The sequence below is a fragment of the Balearica regulorum genome, chromosome 24 (genome assembly GCF_011004875.1).
Source record: "Balearica regulorum gibbericeps isolate bBalReg1 chromosome 24, bBalReg1.pri, whole genome shotgun sequence".
Classification (NCBI taxonomy): domain Eukaryota; kingdom Metazoa; phylum Chordata; class Aves; order Gruiformes; family Gruidae; genus Balearica; species Balearica regulorum.
Window position 1 is genome coordinate 6,187,837 of NC_046207.1, and position 23,458 is coordinate 6,211,294.

A 23,458-nucleotide genomic window follows, 5' to 3' on the forward strand; every position below is an offset into this window, starting at 1 on the left:
CTCATACCTGTGCATCGGTCAGGAATTAATGGCATTAAAAGCAACAGATCCTTTAATTTGGTTGCGTCCGTTGCTTTATGCAATCGAAGATAAGCACCACCGAGATTTTCTTTCCCTTCTATGTGCAAAAACGCCCGTAGTCTCATAATAACCAACACACTGATTTCCACGTATTTTTCTTCATTAGGTAGTACCCTTGCTGTGGCTGTACGGACAGGCTTTCTTACTCACTTATAAAAATTAAAAGCAAGTGGGTGTATCCTCAAAGAAAGAAAGAAACTCTTTTAGCCTTGGGTGTTCAGGGAAACAGCCTACGGGTGCTGTAAAAAATACACCGGGCTGCAAATTCTTGAAGGGGACTGGAGGCACTTACAAGGTGAGCTCGGGTGCAGCCAGGGCTTCTCTCTTTCTAGGTAAAATTGTGCTTTAAAAGTGATTTTTCCCTCCTCCCGTAGCCCGTCCTCGGGGCCGCAGCCGCTCCCGGCGGGTCGGGTCGGGGCGGGTCGGGCGGCCCCGGTGGGGTGCAGCCTCAGTTCGGCGGGACTGACCAAATCCGGCTTTTCCCCCTCATTTCTCCTCCTGCCCGGCCGAGAGCAGGAGGCATCGCCTTTTTCTTGCCCTTTCTTGCGCGCAAATCGATGCCGAAGAGGGTGATGGAGGCTGAGGGATGCGGTGAAATGCAAATGGGCAGCCTCGGCTTTCTGGTTGTTCATTTATCGTCCTTTTTTTTTTTTTTTTCCCCTTAAAAAAAGCGAAGTGTTTAGCCATCAGAATAAAGACAAACCGGTGCTTGAAAGGATTTGAAAAGAGCCCCTTTTTCTCCGTCTTTTGGTTGCAACAGAAAATCGCACGCGGATCTATAATGCGGATATTTCACAGTCTTACAGTGGACATTAACATTCAGCACACGGTTCTCTGCAGTAGGAATGAAATGGTTTTGAGTGTGAATGAACAAAAACCCATTAGAAAACCATGGCTGTATTAAATTTCAGCTCGGAAAATTGAAATATTTCTCACTTGGACACTTACTTCTGTAGATTAGAGCAAAGACCCTAACGGAAAGAGTGCTTTACTTGCTGTTTAGGGAATATTTCATCCCAATGGCACTTCCAGAGTGGCATGAGACCCATCAATGGCGAGTCTGCTTCCAAACAATAAACCTGTTTCTTTTCTTTTTTTTAAATTTTAATTTTATATCAAGCAATTAAGTCATCTAGCAGAGAAAGAGAATATTGATTCCCGTGAAAAAATAATTATATTTTGCCTTTGTACAGAGTGTAACACCACAATATATCGAAAAAGCATTTCACTGGCAGTGCTTCAGAGTAGCAAATTTAATTTTAAATATATTGGATGTAACTACAATGAAGAGTTTTCCTGTTTTGTTTACAGGTCTAAAATTACGTGGCGATGTACAGCAGCACACACACTAAGAGATCACGTTGTCTTAGGTTTGAAAAAGTAATAATTAAAAAAAAAAGAGAAGGAGAGAGGCAGAGCTCCCTTTTATATTGTATTTTATTTTGGGACTCAGATTAGGAAACAAATGGAGCGAGGACGTAAAAAATGTACCTTTGATTCTGCTGCAGGAGAAGCAGGGAAAGACAGAGAGCAGTCTGAGGTCCCTGTTAATGACATCCCGTCAAGATGCTTGTAAGACCCAAGAATGTTTACAACGTGGGCTCAAGTTCAATGACAAAATCCTTTGAAGGGGAAAGGGGAAGGAGGAGGGAAAAAAAAAAAAAAGCAGCCCAGACACTTTGTGCAGTGAGCATGAACTTGAACAAAAGAAAGGAGTCAAAGGCTGGGGAAAGGGGGGGAGGCGTGAAGGAAGGACTCGGAGGGGTGTTCCCACTGCCCCTGCGTCTGCCTTTCTTGTACTCCTAGGTGGAACTTTGGTACATTTTCATTTGGTTGAGGGGAAAAACAGAGGAGGGAAAAGGAGGAGAGGAGAGGAGAGGAGAGGAGAGAAAGGAGAAGAGAAGAGAAGAGAAGAGAAGAGAAGAGAAGAGAAGAGAAGAGAAGAGAAGAGAAGAGAAGAGAAGAGAAGAGAAGAGAAGAGAAGAGAAGAGAAGAGAAGAGAAGAGAAGAAGAGAAGAGAAGAGAAGAGAAGAGAAGAGAAGAGAAGAGAAGAGAAGAGAAGAGAAGAGAAGAGAAGAGAAGAGAAGAGAAGAGAAGAGAAGAGAAGAGAAGAGAAGAGAAGAGAAGAGAAGAGAAGAGAAGAGAAGAGAAGAGAAGAGAAGAGAAGAGAAGAGAAGAGAAGAGAAGGGATGCCAATATGCTCTGTGCCCCACCTCGGGACAGGGCGGCCGGCGGATGAAGGTTCCTCTCCAGCGACTCTGTTTTAAACGCAATTTTCTTACTAAAACCACACCAGAGCTCCCCCCGACCCGGGACCTCCCGGGGCTGCTCTGCCCCAGGGTTTCTGAGTTTCAAGTTCAACGGCAAAGGGAGGGAGCGGGAGCGGGAGCGGGAGCGGGAGCGGGAGCCTTCACCTGGCCCGGCGCCCCCCGGCAGCGGCTCCTTCCCGGCGTTTTACGAGGATGTCGGGCCTTTCTCGGCCTTTGCTGGGGCCGCCGCGTAAAGGTTTTACAGCTCTCCCCGAGACTCTCCTCCTCCCCTTCCCATCTGCGTTTTCCGCCTCGGAGTCGGGGCTGGAGCTGAAGACAGGGACTGGGGACGCGGGACGGGGTGGGGGTCACGTCTCCCGGTTTCAGCCCAGTTTCTCACTGGGACAGAGATCCTAACTAGGCTGGAGGTGTCTGCCTGGTTCCAGACGTTCCAGAGGGGGTTTGGGAACATCGGGGAAAGATCCCTGGGGAAAAAAAAAAAAAAAAAGGGATGGGAAAAAGAAACATCTCACTGTAAGGATTAACCCCGACCGGCCATCGAGGGGTGTTCCAAGAGGAGCATCCCTTTCCAAACCCCTAAGCAGACCGGGTTTGTTTTGAAGTCGCGCTCAGATACGGGCCAAATTGCTTTTATTTTATTGGATTATTTGCTTTTCTGTGGGGAATATCCGAGGGGCTTCGTCCTGTCGGGTAAAACCGCTTCTGCTCTGCAGCCTCCACAGACCCACAGAAATCAGGGCGAGAAGGTTCATTATTGGTAACACAGGGGGAAAGAAAAGCGGGTTTTGAGCTTTTCATCCATGGGCCCGTTCGGGAAAGCCAGACAAACATTCCCAGCCGCTTTCCGGAGCGGGAGGAACGGCGGGTCCGGCCGGTGCCGCCGGGACTCAGGGTCGGGATCCTCCCCCCGGGCCAGAAACGAAAGAAAATGAACCCGAAATGGATCAAAGCCGAGAAATTCGGAGTGGGCTCCGGACAGGGAAGAGCGGAGTGTGACGGATCCCTGCTGCCACCAGTGCTCCGGCTGCCGGGGGACCCCTCACCGCTGCCCGGGGCCCGGAGGAGCCTTATAGGCGAGCACAGGAACTTATAGACCGCGCTGGGTCCGCACACGCGGAGCCGCGCGGTTTCCTACGCGCTCACACTGGCCATATCGCCCCTTTTCGCCCTTTTTAGGGTTGGGGGTTGGGTTTTGGGGGTTTTTTTTTTGGAGGGGCAGGAGGGACCAGAGCGGCCCTCGGGCATCGTGGAGCCTCCACGCAGCCCCGACGGCTCCCCCCCGCGTGGGGCGGGATTTATTGCGTCTGCGCTGCCGCCCCTGCTTACGTCACCGCTCGGAACACTCAGCCCGAGCGCTATTGGCTGTCCACCTCCCGGAGCTCTTGGCGTCACGCGTGACGTCACGGGCAAGTGACGCCCGCCCAGACGGGGAAAGGCTGCACCCTGGGGTGCTGCCGGCACCTCCTGCAAAGCGCAGGGCGAAAATACCTGGGGAAAACGGGGAGACACGAGGGGAAAAGCGGGGGAACGGCGCCTGGCTCTGCTCCGCTCCCCGCCGGGAACCTGCTGGAAGCCAGAGCCGGCTCAAGCCTAAAGTATTGAGCAAACGCGTTATTAAACGAGAACAAAATCGTTATTTTGAACGGTCATTATTTGGGCCACGCTGCGCTTTAATGCTTCGAGTTTCTAGGTAGATAAAAGGTAGATAAAGGTAGATAAAAGGTAGATAAAAGGTAGATAAAAGGCAAATTTTTGGTTGGGGTAACGGTGTTTTGGAGTTTATTCGCCCTTTGATAGGCTGTTTTGGGGTTCACAGGCAGGTTTAAACCCGACGCTGCTGCGGGGACTTTGCGAGCCGACACGCTGCTGCCTTGAAACACCGAGATACTAAAACAAAGAAATTGTGTACGTGGGGTTTGCGCTTTCCTGAAGCAGTAAATAACCCGAAAAGAGCAGAGAAAAGCGCCTGTTGGAGTACAGTTACTTTCACCCTATTTATTCTGTTGAAAAGGATGGCGACGTTTCTTAATATTAACCGTATTATACGGGGATTATCTCAGCACATGCTACGAAACGTATCGCTATAATTCTGTATTAGTAAGAGAAAGAAAATGTGTCTACAAATACATGTATATTAGCACAAGCGAAAGCGTGTACGGAATTATACGAATTGCATTTACCTGTATCAAAATAGAGGCATGAACATACATGTAAGTATGTCTATATGTACGCATACAAACACGTGTATATACACCTTTATCCGAGTATATATTTGTATACACACATCCAGTACTGTATTGCATGTACACGTGCATACGTTTGGGTAGCTGAATATATATAAACACACGAACACAAATATCGTACATGATAAAAGGTAAAATAATGCGTATTGCTAAATATGTGCATGTGCATACATGTATGTATATTTTATATATAACCGCGTAAAAACGTAGTACATGCCTTCATAAATGTGTGCCTACGGGTACATATATGTCATACGCATATACTGTACATTCACGCAAACCTGCGCGTTTCTGCAAACAATTCACGTGTGTTTCTATATAACACACCCGGACTATATTTATTCTCCCTTAGACGCGCATTTGGATACTTCTGCCTGAATGAAGATTTTTTTTTTTTTTTCCCTGCTGTAAGTACGGCTTTTCGTTTCTAAAGATCACATTCTCTGTGACCCCCGCACCTCCGGACAGCCGCACGCAGGCGAGCCGGGAGTTGCGTATTGGGGTTAATTAATGCAATTAGGCCAGTTTTTCTTTTTCTTTTTCTTTTTTTTTTTTTTTTTAAGCGCTCTGAGGATGGGGTTCAAACCGAAGCGGTGGGAGACGGAGAGAGCACGGTGTGGCAGCGGCGTTGTAAGGCAAGAGCAAACTGTACAGGGTCCTCTGCGTGCAAAGCGGGCAGGGATGGGGCAGCGCCTAACTCGCCCTCCTCTGCGGGGGGTCTCACCCCGCGGGAGCAGCGGGGAGCGGTGCCCAGCACCCTGCGCTGCCCCGGGCGGCGGGGAGGGCTCAGCCCCCCCCAGGCTCCGCTCCTTCCCGCCGCTGACGGTGCCGGAGCCCCCCCCTCGGGGGGAAGGGGAAGGGGGGGAGGGAGCAGACCGGGACCCCTTCGGGGCTTGCGGTGGCCGTGTCCTCACGGGGTGCTGCTGCTGCTTTTGATTTTGGCGACAACTTTTTTCTCTTTCACCCGCCTGTTCTGGAACCAGATGGTGATCTGTCGCTCCGTGAGGTTGGTGGCGGCGGCGATCTTCCTCCTCTTGTCGCGGGTGATGAACTTGCTGCTGGCGTACTCCTTCTCCAGCTCCTTCAGCTGCCCCTTGCTGTACGGGACCCTTTTCTTGCGGCCCCGGCGGAAGGAGCAGCCGTCGGGGGGCAACTGCCCGGCGGAGTCTGGGCGGGAGGAGAGACGGAGCTGAGCGGGGCCGGGGGGGCCCCACGCACCCTGCCCCCACCTCCCATCACCGGTCCCTGCTAGCAGCACCCCCTCTCCCTGCCACCCCATTTCTTCCCTCCAGTCTCCTGACAGCGATGATGTTTAAAGATATTTAAATGCTATATTATCCCAATTGATATTTAAATATCAAATAAATATTGATTTTCTTCCCTGAATTTATTATTATTGGGGGGGGGGGGAAATCCAGATATTGGCAAAACACCGACGTGTGTCAGACCTGCGATAATACCCGCGTATTTACTCCGCGGACTCAGCGCGGTCGGTGCGCGGCCGAGCAGGGCCGGGGCCGAGTTCAATCCCACCGGCGTGGCGTGGGTGCGTGGGAAGGGCCCCCCCCCCGCTCACGGCCCTGCACTCGTGGGGGCCATGCACAACCCCTAAAAAAGCATCTCTTTAAAGCATCCCGATTCCGGGAGCTGCTCGCGGGCTGCGGCTGGCCCGAGCTGCCGGGATGTGTCTGAACCCGGTAGTATCACCACCTAAACCCGGTAGTATCACCGCCGGAACCCGGATAGTATCACCATCTGCCTCCCTGCTCGGAGGGCGCTGAGTTGCAAAAGGTAGTGTTATTCGAAATAATTATTTTGTGAAACCTATCTACCGTCTAATTCGGGCTAGCTCGCAAGCAAGTCTTACTGGACGGCGAGAGGAGCTCCCCAGCAGATTATGTCCCCCGTGGTCCCCATCATCCCCCCGCACGGTGCACCCCCACGTTCACCCTTCCCCTCTCCCACCCTTCGCAGCCCCAGCACGGGGATTTTACCTGCAAAGGCGGATTTCAGGAGGTACCCGGCCTGGCCCTGCTCTTTGGGGCAGCACATCTGGCTGCTCCAGCCGCCGCCCAGAGCCCACGGCTGATGGTAACCGTCCACGGGCAGCAGAGTCTCATGCCGGGCTTCCCCCGGGCCCCCCAAGCCCGGCACCACCGACACGTCCAGGTACCCGGCGACGGGCTGGTAAGGGGCCCCGTAGCCGGGGTAAAAAGCGAACTCGGCGGGGCGGCTCTGGAAGTCCTCGCTGCCCGCGGGGGGGTCCAGATACTTCTCGGCGGGGAAGGGGCCCTGGGCCGGGCCGGATTTCAGGGCGCTGCGGGCGACGCGGCAGGAGTAGTAACCGCTGCCGAAGTATCCGTAGGGCAGCGGGGCGGAGGCGGCGGGACCCGGCGGGGCGGCCGGGGGAGGCGGCGGGGCGGCGGGGCACGGCTTGGGCGGCTCGGCCGGCCCCTCTGCCGGGTAGCCGGGGTTCATCCCGGGGGGAGGCGATGGACCGCCGAGGGCCGGGGGGGGAGGCGGCAGCAGCCCCCTGCCCTGGCCGCCCGCGAAGCCGCCGGCTGCCAGCAGCCCCTCGAGGCCCGGGGCGCCGCGGGGCTCCGGGGGCTGCATGGGGGGCGGCGCGGGGGCCGGGGCATGGGGAGAACCTGCTCGGCAGCACCCGGGCACTGCCCGAGGGGGGTCCCTGGATCTTTTTAAAAGGCTGCGAGCTGCCGAGAGCTGCCTTTCCCCGCCGGGCTGCCCTGACGCAACGGCCGGGGGCTGCCTCATTGGCTGCTGCTCGGGGGGAAAAGGACGGAGAAGGAAGAAAAAAACCCAGCCCCACACAAAAAAACATCCAGCCCCAATAAACCCTGGCTGCAGAAATTGCGAAAATACTTTTATTGCAATGGGAGGAGGGGGAGACACACACACCCCCCCCGCACGTGACAGGCGGGTACACGGGAGGCGCCTTTTGAGCTGCATCTTGCCAAAAAGAAAAAAACAAAAAAAGAAAAAAAAAACCAGAGGTGGGGGGATGGGGGGACGAGGGGAGGGAGTGGAAGGAGAGGGAGGATCACGAACGGTGCGGAGGAGCAGTCCCCGTGGAAAAATCCGGGCTCAGATTAAAACCACCTTTTTTTTTTTTTTTTTTTTCCCCCGGTGTGGCCCTTTCTTCCCACGCGGGTCCGGGGGCTTCTGCCCTGGGAAAAAGCCCGGCCTAGCCTGAGGAGAGCCAGGGACCCCCTCGGCCCATGCAGGGTGACGGCGGTCAGCCGTGGGGCAGCGATGAACCGTGGGGTCTCCCCTCCGCCTCTGCCCCTGCTCGGGGGTTTTATCCCACGCACATCGTCGTACACCCCCACTTTCAGCTTCAAAAGGCTGAAACCTCTATCCTTGCGGAGAGGGACAGGGCACGGCCCTAGAGGCAAGAAGAGAGGGAAAAGGGGGTCCCCAACATCCCGGAAAAAAAACCCTCAAAACTGAAAAAACAACCGCAAAGCGGCGGGAGGTGGTGGGGAAATGTTCTGCTTGCACACGGCTATTGCCACGCGGGGCGTGACCCTGGCCCCGATCTGCGGGTCAGTGTGGACCCGGGCTAAGAAGCATCCCAAAGGGAAAGAGTTTGGAAAAGAGGGGTGGGAAAATAACAGAGAGCCCCTTTGGGGTCCAGGAGCAGGAGGCAGGTGGAGAGAGAGGCAGAAGGGGAAAGGCAGAGGGACGTGGCGATGAGAGATCACGTCGGCCTGGAAAACTTTGGGGTAAATGCACTGAGGCCTACGCCTGTGTGCGTGCTAATAAATTATCCAGGTACACCAGTTTTTAATCGTCTGTACACATAGTACAAACACAGAGACCCGCGTTTCGGGCTCCTTTTTCTCTCTGTTTTTCCCCCAAAGGCCTCATCTGAGGAAAAGCTTTGCCGTAATTCCCCCAAAGGCAGTTTGAGTTCATGTGTTGTTTCTTTCGTGCAAAGCAATCGAGAGATTTCTGCTTTCTGACTATCGAATCGCAATAAAAATTCTCCTTCTGTCACGTCTTTGGGCCACCAAAGCAACGAACCACCCGCCCAGAGGAGCCACGACAGGATTCCGCACGTAGGGACAGAAATCCCGACAGAAAATAGGGGTTAAAATGATGATTGCAAAGCTCGCCCAGGCGGGGAAAAGCCCCGTTTCGCTCCTTCCAGCTCCCCACATCTGCAGGGGCTTTGCCGCGCTGTCTCGGCGAGATCCGCTCCCGCACCCCGTCCTCTCTCCCGGGGAAATAAACCGCATCGCGAAGCTGCTTCTCCAGCCGCAGTTCTTCTCCTGCGCTAAAAATCCCGGGGTCTCACCGAAGCCGATAATTTTATTTTTATTTTTTTTTCCTGGAGGTAGAAAAAAAAATAAATCCCAGTGTTTGTAGCCTTCACCTTTCCGATTTCCAAGCTTCTTTCTTCCCTTTCCGTAGTTTAACGACTGCACTCCTTCCCTGATGCCCTTCTCATTCTCCCCGCTCCTGCCCTCGCCCCATTTGCCGCGACGGGCGGCCGAGTGTTTGCCGAGGGGGCCGCAGCTCCCCCGCGTCTCACCCTGCTCCTTCACAGAAAGGTCGGGCTGAATCCGGAGGTCAAGGCCAAGTTGAAAGTTAAGAGCCTGTTGACTTCGGGGCTTCGCTGTGGCCGTGGCCGTCGGGGCTGCCCCGGCCCCGCCGCCCCACGGAGCCCCCACGGCCGCGGGGAGAGCTCGGTTCCCGCGGCGGTTTGCAGGGAGAAGCTCCCGAGATGTCCCGGGTTGAGGCTGGAGCGGGATCCGCGGACAGAGCGACTTGCTGCAGACTTTCCCGGTAGTTTGTGCCACTTTATTTCCTTTTAGTTTTGGTTTTTTGTTTTTTGGTTTTTGTGGTTTTTTTTTTTTTTTTTTTTTTTTTTTTTTTTTAAATCGAAACGGGAAAAGAAAAGGAGTGGGATCCACCGGCAAAGCGCCCGGCCAGCCCAGCGCGCACATAAACGAGGGTACGGAACCTCCGATTTATGGAACTTTGATTTTATTCCGTTTTCCAAGGACTCCTCGGGCAGGCCGGTGCGGGGGGGCTGGAGCCCGCGGGCTCTGCCCACGCAGCCGCCCCTCCGCCTCCCGTGGATGCCGCCCCGGCTGGAGCAGCGTCGGGGAGGAATTTACCTTTTTCACCCCAAAACCTCTGCACTTCGGCTAATTTATTTAGAGGTATTGCCCGTTTCCGGAATTGCAGCGTACCTCGTGTTTTTAAGACCTCGCTTCCCTTCAGTTCATCTTCTTCAGAACACGTTCGGAAATTTTCGAGCAGGCTTTGCCGTGCAAATAGTTTAAAATGCGGTTTCCAAACTGATATTAAGATTTCCGTTCTTTGACAACTTTACAGAGAAAATTTCAGTAGTAATATTTAAGGTCACAATAAAGCAAGAGGAACGGGGTTATTTTAAAGACAAAAAAACCCACTCTGATTTCTTTTACCAGTTCCTCTCAATGATCGGGCTTAAAATTATCAAATGCTCTCATTAGTTTGCAACTATTTTTTTATTATATTCTTGATAAGATCCATTTAATATTTCTACCATCTGGAATATGAAAAAGCTGTGGAATGACTTTTATTTAAGCGTCTGTGATTTTTTTAAGCAACTGAATTTGAGGCCGCAGTTACAAAATACAAAGAAAAAAACCCTCAAAACCAACCCAAACCCCAAAGCAGTTTGAAGGGGGGGGGGGTGGAACTACTTAAAGACTTAACGTTTGGAAATAATCAATTGTTGGAAAATTGAATTCTGGGTCTGGAAGGAAGCCCAGCTCTTTGGTTTCTGATTTTGGCAATATTTCTGGGAAGAAAAAATCAAATAAAGGCAAACATTTTGATCTTTTATTTCTTTTTTCTCCCTTCACTGCCAGCCCCTCCTTTCCCACCCCACAGGCATCCCCGGAAGCCCGGGGGATGTAGGTGCGAATATTTCTCTCCCTGATGCCTGGAGGGCCAGAGTCTGTACTTTATAGCACATTGCTCGTGGATCCTTTGAACAAATCAGCTGGCATGGGAACAGAGAGCGTGGCCTGACCTCTCTTTGCTCTTTTTATCCCCGCTCTGCACTGAAGCCCTGGCACCACAGTCACTGCAGTGCACTTCTGACACACCCCTCACCCGCTTTTTGGGGTGAAATGCGGGGTGATTTCCAACTCGGGGTGTTTTGTTTAACCCGGTTCTGGCAATCCCTGCACCTCCCAGGTTTCCTCTCCCCTCCCTGGGATTGACTGGAGGCTCCTTCCTTGCTGTTTAGTTTCCCTTAGAGAAACCGGGAGGGCCGAGCTCCACCTCGTCCGCTGGTGTGCTGCTCCCAGGCTGTCCAACCTGAAACCTCCGGTTTGGGTCTCTCCTGTTCACCAAAACGGAAAATGAAATACCGTGGTGGCTCCCCAAAGGCCACAACTGTCGGTGCCCCCCGCTCCCAGCCCCAAACTCATCCGCTCCCTCAGCAAATGCCCCTCTATGACCCCCCGTCCCCCCCTCCCGCTGCAGCCCCGGGCTCCTCCAGCCCAAGCTCCTCGGCCCAGGGAGGCCAAAACCTCAAAGGGGACCAACCCTGACCCCGCTCCTGCCTCCGGGACGGGAAGGAGCGTGGTGGGAGTCCGTGATGGCTTTCCTCCCAGAGCCTGAAGGGGATGCGGCCTGGGTGCAGCTTATGAAGGAAATGCTCCTGCCCGGGAGCAGAGACAAAATACGAATGTATTATACAATATGTTTGTCTTTCATCTCTCTGTCTGCTGCAGATAGAGACATTTGCACATCCACGACCTGAAAACAGCCACGTAAATGCAGCTGGGTGTCCCTGCTTGTGTTGGCTCCATGTACAATCCAGCTCTTCAAACGCCTTTTCTTTAAATACAGCAAAATGTGCATCTCTGCACATCCCCTCCACACCCCCCTATACGCGCATATACGTGCATCGTGCACCGTGGCCGCGCATCCCACCCATCCCACCCAGCCACAGCAGCCCTTTCGCCAGAGCGTGTTTCCCTGTCGGCCCCGAACCCGGCAGCGCACCCCCCATCACTACACGCACCAGGGGCTACCTCTGTGTTCCCCAAGTTCCCGCTCCGTTAAAGCAATTTATTTCAGCTGTTGTGGGAGAAAAGGGGAGTTACTTTGTACGTGGCTTTTAAGCCCTGCTTCTGATGTTTAATTTGGTAGGAGCCATCGGGATCCTTTGCGCTTCCCTGCTGCTCCCTCCGCTGCTGGTGGGAGCCTGCAGCGGGATGTGGGTGCCCCGGGCAGCCTGCGAGGGGCTTACAGCTTCACCACATGTATGGAGGGGCTCAAGCTGAGCCACGTTTTTGGTGGAATCAGGAAGATTTTGAGGCCTATTCTCAAAAATGTGCCCTGCAGGGGCAAATCGGGTGGTATCCAGCCAGGGCAGGAGCAGTTCTCGTGGACCAGGCATGTCGCTGCCGGGTACCGGGGGCATGGAGCAGCCTGGGGGTGGGAGCCGGAGGAATCCCCTTCCCTTGTAGCATAAACTTATAGGGAAGCCTATAAGCTGGACTGTGCCTCAGCTCCTCTGCAGTCGATGGGCTATTGCTCTCTTTTCTGGTCTCTCTGGCAGAGCAGAGATTTCTCCCTAGGGCAGAAATTCAAATACGAGGCCTTTGTCTTTTGGACCGAGCTGATGATATGGTGATCTCCGCCGAGGGCCAGGCCCTGACTCATGTGCCTGGCGTGATTCGCGCCCTGCACTCCGGGAAGTCTCGCTGAGCTCAGTAGGACAGATCATAAAGCACGGCAAGATGAGCGGTGGCTGCTCCTAGTCCCAGGCTGGGCACGGAGGTGCTCAGGCCAGCAGGATGGTGACTGGGGTCCCCAGGCCTGTGGTGACCGCTGCAATGGGAATTATGCCTCCTGCTATTCATGGCAAATCCTCCCCAGGCCTTTGGGGCTAAAGTCTTCAGAGCAGGTAAATATTGAGGGTATAAACCTCCTCAGGGCAGTCACACTGTGGAAATCCCCCGTGGAGGTGTCCGGGGTGCAGCGTTGCTGCTGTTCCGGCTGAATCTGGTGTCTTTTGGACCTGCACTGCAGGGAGAGGTCCGTGCATGTCCCGAAAGTGGCCAAGTGCTTTATTCAGGCTTCTTCTGCCTTCCTGAGCCTGGCGTGGATCGATAATGCCTAACGGGGGTTACCGACAGGCACCGGGCTGGGCTCAGCATTGCCCAGGCAGAGCAGAGACCATAGCAAGTGTGTTGGGAGACTTTGTGATTAACAGATCGCCAAGACGTTACTGCAGCTGCTGGGGGACAGTTTGTGCATTGCCCTCACCACTGCCACTGCCACTGCCACTGCCAGGCCAGCTCTGGGGAGGTCTCTTCTGCCTCCCCTACCCACTGCACTGTGGCACAGGGTGATTCCCAGTGAGGACAGATGGATGCAGCATGGAAAGGCACCGAGCATCACGCCTGGACCAGCCTAGAGCTCCAGTGCATCCTGAGCTGCAGCGTCGCGGGGGGGACGACAGGGAGAGACATTCCCATCCTGGTGGGTTATAATGCATTTTTACACATTTCTACTTATTCAGTAATTCAAGGGTTGCGAGTGAGGTCTCCTCGCTGTCCCCCCCTCACCCCTTGAATCCAGTTTGAGATCCCAGCGTGGGGTGGGAATAGCAACAGGGAAGGATAGAGAGCACAACACACGTGAGTCGCTGGAAACACTTGGATGCCAAACCGTGTCCGCAGAGCTGCTCTTCCCTGATGCTGCCCTGGTTTCCTTCACCTCCCCGCTCACCTCGCCCGGGAGGTGTAAAGCTCCGCGGTAAATCAGACGGGGCGGGCAGCGAAGACCCCGGAGCATCCCCGCCGGCGGCCGCTCTTCTCACCGCCCTCCGCCGTTTGCACCCTGTACCTCGCTCCTCTCCGCAGGGCCCGTGGGTGGGCCGGGGAGCGCAGGGAGCCCGGCGGGTGTCCCCTGACCTGCCCCCCCCCCCCCCCCCCCCCGGGGTGGCCCTGAGCGCCGGGCCCGCCCCGGCTCTGCCCGCAGCGCGCCTGGGTCCCCGCCGGGCCCGGGGAGCGGGAGGGGGGTTCCAAAGGTCGTACTTCCACCCCCCCCTCCACCCCTTTCCTTATTGCAGGGGCGGCGGCCGGGGCCGCCCGGGGCGGAGGAGGGTGGGGAGGAAGGCGGGGGGAGGCAGGGAGGGAGGGAGGCGGCCGGGGGGAGACACGCAGCCGCCTCCCGCCTCCCTCCCCGGGCTGCAGCCGGGGCTCGGGGGGGCTCCCGGGGGTCAGGGGAGCTCGGGGGGTTCCGGGACCTCCGGGGCCCTCAACAGCTTTTTAGCCCTCAGCCAAATCCAGGTATTTCCCGGCGTTTTCGACGCTGGATTCACGGCTTCCCCGCGACGCGTTCCCGGCTCTTCGGACTAGCCAGCGGATGCCGAACTGATTTGGTTTGGGGAATAAATGTGTTGCTGTGAATCACTTAAACACCCAAACGTTACTTCCCAGAATGGTGGAAAAAATAACGCCAAGTATGGGTCCATGGGTGAGTGAACTGTTCGGTTACAAGAAGTGCCAGACTACATCAAATCCTACGCGTGAACACAATGGCGGGACTGTTGGTTTACGAGAAGGACAAGGTCGGATGCTTTGTATTCTGCTTTGCAGAAACATAATTCCATCCTTTTCCAAAGGAGGGAGAGCACATTACCCGAGTCCGCCGTTTGCAATCGCTTTTCCTCCCCCCGTTTCCATCCCGGGAGGGAGGATTGGGGCTCCGCTCCCCAACCCCGCCGGTTTTGGGGGTGAGCAGGGATTTCTCAGGCAGTTCGGGCCGTTTGCGCTCAGAGACCCTTCAAACCCCCGCAGGTTTCAGCACCCACCGGGGGCAGCTGGACCAGGAGCTGGGGTCGGGGCGGCAGAAGCAGCAGTTCTCGTCGGTGCAGAAATAACTGCTTTAGGACTGAAGAAATCACGTCTGAAGAGTTTACCGCAGCCGCGGTTAAAGGAGGGGGTGCCTGTCCCTGTCTACACATCTCCGCTAAACAAATCCACCGAACCCGAGGGGGTCGAGGCACAGAACTCACCCCTCCATTGCCGCCGGGCGGGGTGAAGGGTTTAATATCCGCTGCTCTTAACGCCCGCCTGATCCATAAGGACCGGGGCAGAGCAGCAAGGACGCTGCACGGCTCAGACCTCACGTCGACATGAGCATCCCTACCCCCAGCCTTTTTCACTCGTTTTCCCTAAACCCGCAGGAAATTCCGTGTATTTTCCCTTCGCCGCTGCGGTGCAAAATTAACACCTCAGGCGAGTTGTGTTGCAAACCAGTCGGAACTACTACCGTGGCCAGATCTCCAGTTTGGGGTTTTTTTTGGTTTTTTTTTTTTTGGACCTGGTACCGGATCGACTCACACCGGCCCAGAGCCCCCCCACGACCCCTTTCCCCCCCCGGATTCTTCTCCCTGCACTTGCTGCTTTTCCCGGTGCTCGGGACACGGAGCTTCCCACGGGGGGAAAACCACTGCCTTCCACTCTGGGCCGTGGAGATAAAATAATTAAGATCCTCCAATTATAATCAAGACCCGATATCCCTTTGAGAGCTTCCCTGAGAGGTTTAAGTAACTGAAGTGCATTTATCAATATATTAGCAAATATATAAATAAATACTGTCGTCAATCATCACATTACGATTGTTAATATTGATACAGTAATAATAATAATAATAATAATAATAATAATAATACTACCACCAAAATATAATCCGGACAATCTTTTTTATTGAATACCCGTAGATGAGCACGTACAAAGGAGCGTGAGGGAAGAGCCGTCAGGGCAGCGCAGCGTCGCGGGCTCCGAAAGCACCGTGTTACTAAAGTCCCAAATACACATTTCCTCTGTTGCAGCTAATGCAGCGGATTGGAAAGGTTTCCTTCCATTCCTTCCCCTAGTTTATTAGTGCGTGCCAAAACACATACAAAACCCCACCCCAAACAGCCACCCAACAAAACCAAACCCCACGCCAAAACCTTAACAACAAAGTACTGAGGTAATACTGTAAAACAGAGAAATAATTATAAAATTAGTTAAGATTTTTTTATAACTTTTTTTTTTTCCCTCCACTTAGTCCCTGTGCTTCCCGAATTACCCTAATTCCCGAAGGGAGAGGAGGTTTTCCCTTCCTCCCCCTCTAATATTCCAGCCTTACCTGGTTTTTAGCCGTCCCGGGGAACCGGCTGATTTTTCCTCTCCCGGTTTGTGCCCCCCGACCTTGAGGCTCCCCCTGGGAACCCCCCGCCGGGCTCTGGGGGTGCACTCGCCCCCCCAAACCCTCCCCCGGGAGGGAAGGTGAGCTAGGAGGCGGGGAAGGTGTCCGAGCAGGGACTGAGCTGCCGGTGTCCGCTAATACCAACTCTTATTTCGGTTTCATTTTCTTCCTTTTTTCTTCTTCCCGGCAAATTTATCCCACGGGGTCCGGGGTCCCTGAGATCCCGGGCGTGACCAGGGGACGGACCCTCGGGTCTGGCTGGAAAAACTCGAAACTTTCCCTGCTGAATTATTCGTGTCCTCATGAAACCTTAATGGGAATGGAATAATGCATCTTTCAGAAACCTTTCCCCACCCGATTTATACCTTTTCATATCTTAATTCCCAGGCAATCTCTATGGCTTTTTGTCCTCCAGCAAGGAGAATCCATTTTCTTTCTTAATTACCAAATAATCAGGATGTAAAAAAATTAAAGATATTAGAGCACAATCATCAATAAAAAAATAAACGACACGTGCATGGTGATAGGAAAGGTATATGCAAACTAGACCTTTTCTACCATTTATTTCTGGCTGCACCTAAGTTATTTTCCCTTGTTCCGACTTTCACTCAAAAATTCCCCATTTTCAGAATTCTGATTTTTTCATCTTGCATGGTATTCTTAAAATACCTTTAAAAGTCTCGATATTGAAACAGCCAGCACCAACATCTCCAAAGGAGCTGTAGGTTTGATGTCCTGGGCTCCAAGCAGCCAGCCGTGCACCCGAGCTGCTCCCTGCAGCGAGATCTCACAGCCTCCCTGGGGAACCCCTCTTGAACATTTTAGCGGTCTCAGACTATGTTCCGCCTTCTCATTTTAGTCCAATCCTTGCTGATCAATGCAGCTGGGGAATAACTCTGATTCCCAAAGCATAATATAGGGAAAAAAAGATTCACAGTGACAGAGTTATTTACTGCCACACTAGAAAGTCTTTAAAAAAAACCATTTTCAGTCATTCCCTTTGACAAATGTCCCCCACCGTTGCCCAGACCAGTTTCTTTACAGCCAAAGTGGTAAAGCATTCACACACCTGCACACCCGCGCAGCAGGAGACTGTATCTGGCTAGTCATTCTCCTCCCATTGCCAAGATAATCCAGACTTTTTAATACCTGTGCCCACATCATTTTATATTCACCAGAAGGAGAGGCAGCTCTGGGTTCTCTCTCCTTGCGTAGTGTGTACGCCACATCAGAGCACTTCCAAAGCACCCGTCTGACAGATGGTTCACAATTAACGTTCCCTTTCCACTGTCATTATGTACAACTTCTCCTCCTGACTAGTCACGTACCGCAAGACATCAGGCAGTGCCGGATCATTTTATGAATGCCAGGACCAATAAACGCTGCTCGCTGGTCCTCGGTGGTTGTGAGCAATGTTACCACCCGGGTGACTTCATGTAATCTTGTATTTCTGCACCCAGGCCCCAACCGTTAAAAGCAGGGTGTGTGACATCGCTATCCGTGGCTTCATATTTTCCATTCGTTACTGGTCACGTGTCAGAAACACTATCGGTTGTTGCTTAAGAAAAGAGATTAAGAAGTAAATATTGTTTCCTCATGGCTGGCTTATTGTAATCGTCTCTTCTCTTGAGCTCTCCCTTTTCTACTGCTTGTAGAGACGACATCTTCCTCACACCATAACGGCTGATATCCTTTCTAAAGGCAGAGGGGTTTTCTCTCAGATAGTCTCTAAAATCTGTATTGCCCCCCCGCCATCCCTACACTGCTTCAGTATAATAACCAGGGATTTCAGACACCATTCCTTTGCTGGCTACGCTGTGGGCAAGGAAATCTAGAGGAGTTTCAGCAGAAACGAGTCAGAGCACTCCACAAGCTACATCCCTCCCTGTCTCTGCTAGAATATAAATCTTCAGATATATGTTGTAATGAAAGAAGCTGTCCCATATGCACTGGAACTAATTAAATCCTAATGACATGTTCCCAACAGAGGGGATGTGCCTTGAGAGCAGCACAGCTCCTCCACACACACGAGCAGAGACTCGTACCTTCCTACACCAGCCGGTAGCTGGAATTACAGGCCCCTGAAAGATGCTGAGCAAATGTTTTGGCTCCTGACCTGTGCTAAGCCTCTGTTATTCTGGTTTTGCTCCTGTAGTTACTTGCACTAAAGCTGGGGTGGGTACGGTGGGTATGTCTTCTGCTGCTACGCTCCCATTTCCGTTTGTTCCGGGGTTATACATGCTGAGAGCCCTGCCCTACTCCTGCAGCAAGGAATCCACATGGCTCGAGGTGGCCTGCAACAGCATCAGGTTATGACAGGGCTGTATTAAAACTGCAGTAACTGATGGTCATTAGTAGGATGGAGGAGGACCGACCACCGGCAGCTTAGCCTTAGCAGCCCCGTCGTCTAAAAAGGGGCTCTCTGAAATCAACCCAAAAGGACCAAAATGCCCCGATGTGCCATTTCTTTCGGGGAAGCAGGAGAAACGGAAGCTGAGGCTTGTTGTGCCATTAGCTCTTGAAATGAAGCTATCAGAGGACGAATATTATCTGCACCAGCTGAAAAGCAATATGAATGGAAACTGATGCAATTTTCACATGCAGATAAACCCTTTAATCTCATTTTGCATAATTGTATTGTTGCAAAGGGATTATGCACTATTGAAACTACAGATATCCTCTAGCCTAGATCATTTCTCAGAGCCTTTCGTTGACAGTATTGCTGTATATAATAATTATAGCTCATGATCATCTTACTTTGCCCAGCTGTTATTGATATAACTCATCAGCCAGACGTTGTTCTAAAAACATACCACTAATAAATGCCACTGAAACCTGCGCGCATACAAAATATGACGGAGTGAAAAAATAATAAACCTGCTACAGTGAACGATCAGAACAAAGCAATAGTCACATCTAGCGAGACCTGAAAGCCTTCAAGGCAGAGACATTTACTGGAAATTGCTTCCAAAATACACAATTCAAAGTGGGCAGAACAAAGGAGGTTTGGTTTATCTCAGCAAGGAGCCAATTTATACCGGAGGAATCAAGGCGATGGCATTTGATATTTGTACGCAACGGCACACCGGAGCTGTACGAGGTGTTCGCACCGCCTCGGCTCCCCAGCTCAAGCAGCACCAAAGGAGGGGTGAGAACGTCTCTGTGCTTTATAACAGATGAAGCTGCCAGTCCATTCCTGTGAGGACTTCCCCACAGAAATACCCTTTTCCCAGCTTTCCCGTAATGCCTCTCCGCTAGCTCCCATTTCGCAGGAGTTCAAATGAAAAACCGGCGGCAGCTTCCTGCCTCTGCCAATTTGACTTTTAAGTGGGAAGCGCTGGAAAGTCAGCGCTGCCCTGCTCCCCCGGGACGAGCAGCTGGGAAGCGGCACACGGACAAGCGCAGAGATGGTAAAACAGCTCTTCCGAGCCAAATGAAGAGGAGACGACTGAACCTGTACTTGCCCTTAGCTGAAGGGCAGTGTCAAAACTTCATTTTCTTTTTGATTAACCCTCAGATTAAGTAATTTAAAGGGAAGGAAAGTGATTCTGCTGAGTGACACTAATTTCAGTCTGATTCATTTTACAGTGTTGTAAAAACAATTATGTGCCTGGCACCCTCCAGAACATTGAACACTGTTCAATAACCATCAGATCTACTGAGATGAAACTGATACAGTTTGTTAGAGCATAAACTTGTGGAAAATGTGCTTTGCAGCCAGACCAAGCGGACAGTGGCTTTTTTTTTTTTTTTTTTGGTAATATGAGCTTAGCTGGTTTTCCTCAACTTAAATAAAAAGGTGCAGTTGCAATAGTTTCTTTTGATCAGATTTTTAAAGGAGTCTAACTCTCATTTGGGCACTTAATTGCATTAATCTGATTTTTCAGGAGTATTAACAATTTGTGGGATTACATGTTAGGGGCTTTCAAAGGACTAAACTTCTGTAACAGCTTGGAACAGATTTTTAAGTATTTAGCAATTATGTAGAAGCCAGAAATGGCCAGCTTCCATTTAAGCTGCTAAATAAAAAGTAAATTCCTAGCGCCGTTGGTCCCAAGGACAGCCCATCCTGTCCTAACTCACTGGTCAGGGCCGCACGCAGCACGCTGAAAAACTTTCAAAAATCCAGTCCTTCTGAAACCAGCTGCTTTGATTTGCTGTTTCCTGACTACATCTACATATCTGGCCATTTTAATACCTAAACCGATATCAGCGTTAAACCAAAAATGACATAATTAGTTCTGCATCCTTTTTCTTTTTCCACAGTGACACAAGACAAAGAAGGAACTTCCTTTTACAGACAGAGAACGTCTTTTAGTGACATTCTGCTATTGAAATAGATGACTTTTAGAAAAAGAATATCTCAATGAAATTCACTTTTCCACAGTCAAAAGGTAAGAGGTGACCGATGGCCTGAGCATGTCCAACAGCACTGCCACGGCTCACGAAGAGCTCCGAGACGGTCAGAACAAGGCTGTAGCAATGAATGTTACGGGACCTCACGCTCATCCGGAGGGTCAGAAAGAGCTAACGCCCGAGGGGTGTCTTTGCTGTCGGATCCAAGCTGTGCCCGTAACAGCTGGAGCAGGAACCAGAACCAGGCTGAAGCTGTCCAAATGACCTCCTCCACACTGGAGAGAATGAGATTCGACTCTGTGCCACACTCTGTGGGTGACAGAGAAAGTTCCAGCGAGGTCCAGTGACACAGACGATCATCTCTGCCAACGAGCTCGGTGCCTCAGTTTCCCTGTCCACAATACTCCTGTCATAACCATATTTTCCCAATGCACTAGTGATGCGTTGTACAGACAGTGTTTCTAATACGCCGTGCTCCATTTCTCCGTGTACGTTTGGCTCCAGAACTGAAGGCTGAAGGATAAAAGAAAGAGGTACTAATTGCCTTGATTGCTGCCCCTCAACCTTCTTTAGTTATCATGCTGAACGAGTGCTTCTCCCTTCTCCTTTATACTCAAATATTCTTCCAGTATTTAGAAAGTCTCTGGAAGACCTGAAATTTCTTCCTCCACCTGCAAGCAGATCTCCTTTCAACTCAGAAATCCCTCTGGATTCCACTGGATTCCACTGTGCGGGTACTCACACGACAGTGAATCACTGCGCTGAGAATCTAGCTACCAGAAAAAAGAGCAAGGAGGGAAATCACGACCACTTAATCCTTCTCGCAGTGACTTCTTTCACTGCATAATTTCCAGAGACTGACACCGTACTGTATTTTTACATAGCAACAGTCTTGGAGGGGATAGCTTAATTTCTACCAAAACTTCTGTTAAAATATATGAAAAGATTAATATTTCATTGATGCCCTGCATTGGAATTCTCTTCCTTAAGGCAGACACATCCGTCTCACAAGGCTAAATAGCTTGTATCGGGAGCTGATTCAGAATCAGATTGATGGTACGGACTGAATTCATTCTTGGCGCAACATTGCTGAGGTCAGCGAAATGGAGAGCGTCGGCTCAGTCTACGTTACAAAATTGGCTCCTGTTAAAAAAATGAGCTAAAAAAAAGTGAGGATGAGACACTGGTTACCTTTAAATTTTGTTTCATGTTGCTGTTCTGCTGGGGCAGAGGTTTTCATCCCTTGCTCAGTCAGCGGCTCGTTCCCCACCTTCCCTCGGCGAGTGCCCGCTTCGAGCTAACGCAATGGAACAGCCAACAACGGAACAGAAAACAATCGATCCGTGTCTGTAGCTACCTCTGCAGCAGATCCGGAAAGTGCTTTTGGTAAAACCCACAACAAACCAACAGCGTTTTTCTAACATAATTCCGCAGGTGAAGTTGACAGTGTGAGTGCTGAGCACCGAGCTGGCACAATTACCAGCGGTAGGGTCCGGACACGAGGATGAAGACGGGCAGAATGAGGCACTGGATTATTTTTGTTCTGGTGCTGGTAGAGGAAACAAGAAGCAATAGCCTCAGATCCTTCTTTTATCAGGGCAGAGTGCTTTGGGCAGGGACAGTGCCTCCTTATCTACAATTTTGTTAATATGTAGTAAATAAACGTACGTTTTCTGAGACCGAGCTTGAAAAAGAAATCCCTTTATCCAATGAAGCAATTTGTCAGACACATGAGGTCTTTTTGCCTCTAATCAGATGAAAACTAGCCCAGGGAAGGGCCTATCTGTGAGCAGCTGGGCGCCCTCTCAGCAGCGTTAAGTGGAAAACGAACGGCTCTCGATGGAGCGATAGAAACGAGCAGCCCCGCCAACCCCCCGACGCGCAAGATCGCACTTGGTGTTCCTCAGTTCGGGCTCTTCCCCGCTTTGCTCTTCATGAGCCTGAGAAGCGAGACTCTGCTCCGCCACGTTAATGTTATTTCTTTTGATGCTCTTCACAGTCTTATGAAGAGTCATAAACGCACAGGTTTGTTTTCAACGTAGCTTGCTCTGTGAAGAGAAAATTTGCAAGATGTGGGGCCATCACTCAGCTGTTCAGCTGGAGTTCGGTACAGAGAACTTTTTTCCCTCAGTAACTATATTGCACCAAGAAGATCAGACACCAGACCGTAACTCTTAGCAAAAGACTTTTCACTGAGCAAAACAAGAGCTGGCAGCAGTCAGATACCAGCATAGCAAGCACATAAACATCGAGCGCCAGTACACCAGTCAGGACACCCGCAAACTCCTGGTATTTCGTTTTTAAAGGCAAATTTCACTGGTCATCTGTTGGTGGATGTTACCTGCTAGCAAAGCTGTAAAAACAGAACCAACTGCCAGAGAACATATTTAAAAAGAAAGAAACAACAAAACGGTGCTGGCAGTTCCTGATGAATGACGTTGCCTACAGAAGAGAGGATCTCTCTGATTTGGGGAGACAACAATTTTGGGAGTAGAGGTTTGCTCGAGCCCCATAAGGAAGGAAATACACTCACTAGCAGATTAATGGTATGTCCCCACCACAGGCTGAAGCTTTAAACCACCGAGCTCAGACCCTGGGAGTGGTACAGCTGAGGCAGAGACGCACGTGCGTTGTCAGTTCTCAGTGAAGTAAATTAAAGATAGCTCAGACATTGCTTCACAAGGGGGTTCCCAAATTAGCTTGTTCCTCCATGTCACCAACTTTTACGCAGGGAAGTGTTTCATTATTTTGGTGATACTCATCATTTTAAGCAATCTATGTGCCGTTGCTCATAAAGACATCACAGTTTGAGACCAGCTACTCCATACTACCACTGTAAGACTGCAGAGCAGATCCGTGCTCTGGAAAAGGGCTGAAATCACAGACTGAAAGCAAGCACACCCTTCCCAGCAGCTTGCGACACTCCTCCCACAGATTCTACTAAACCCGTGCTTGGGACTGCTGAGGAACTTGCAAACCAGATCCCGAAAATCCTCTTCCTGGCAGTATATTTGTCCTGTACTGTGCCCAGTAACGACAATGACATGATGGTCAAAGTGAAGGCAGCAGAAGGTAGCACCTTCAAGGTTTTCCCTTCTAACTATAGCTTCTACCAAGTCAACACATCATTTCTGAGACAGTTATCAGACTCTGAATGATGCAGATTAATCATCTAGCACACAAAGCCAACCGGTTCCCCTCTTACTGTTCAATCCTTCATTCCTAAATCACTTTAAAATTAAAATTAGCAATCTTTGGCTCTTTCGATGC

General features: G+C 51.4%; 1 protein-coding gene across 1 annotated transcript; it reads right to left on the minus strand.

The window, feature by feature from the left end:
- Window positions 1-5,504: 5,504 nt before the first annotated feature.
- Window positions 5,505-12,023, minus strand: HOXB13 (homeobox B13). Its single transcript, XM_075774871.1, has 5 exons — window positions 11,874-12,023; window positions 8,991-9,174; window positions 7,924-7,997; window positions 6,589-7,201; window positions 5,505-5,761 (listed from the first exon to the last, which is right to left on the minus strand). The coding sequence occupies exons 1-5, from the start codon at window positions 12,021-12,023 to the stop codon at window positions 5,505-5,507; spliced, it is 1,278 nt and encodes a 425-aa protein (XP_075630986.1).
- Window positions 12,024-23,458: the final 11,435 nt, after the last annotated feature.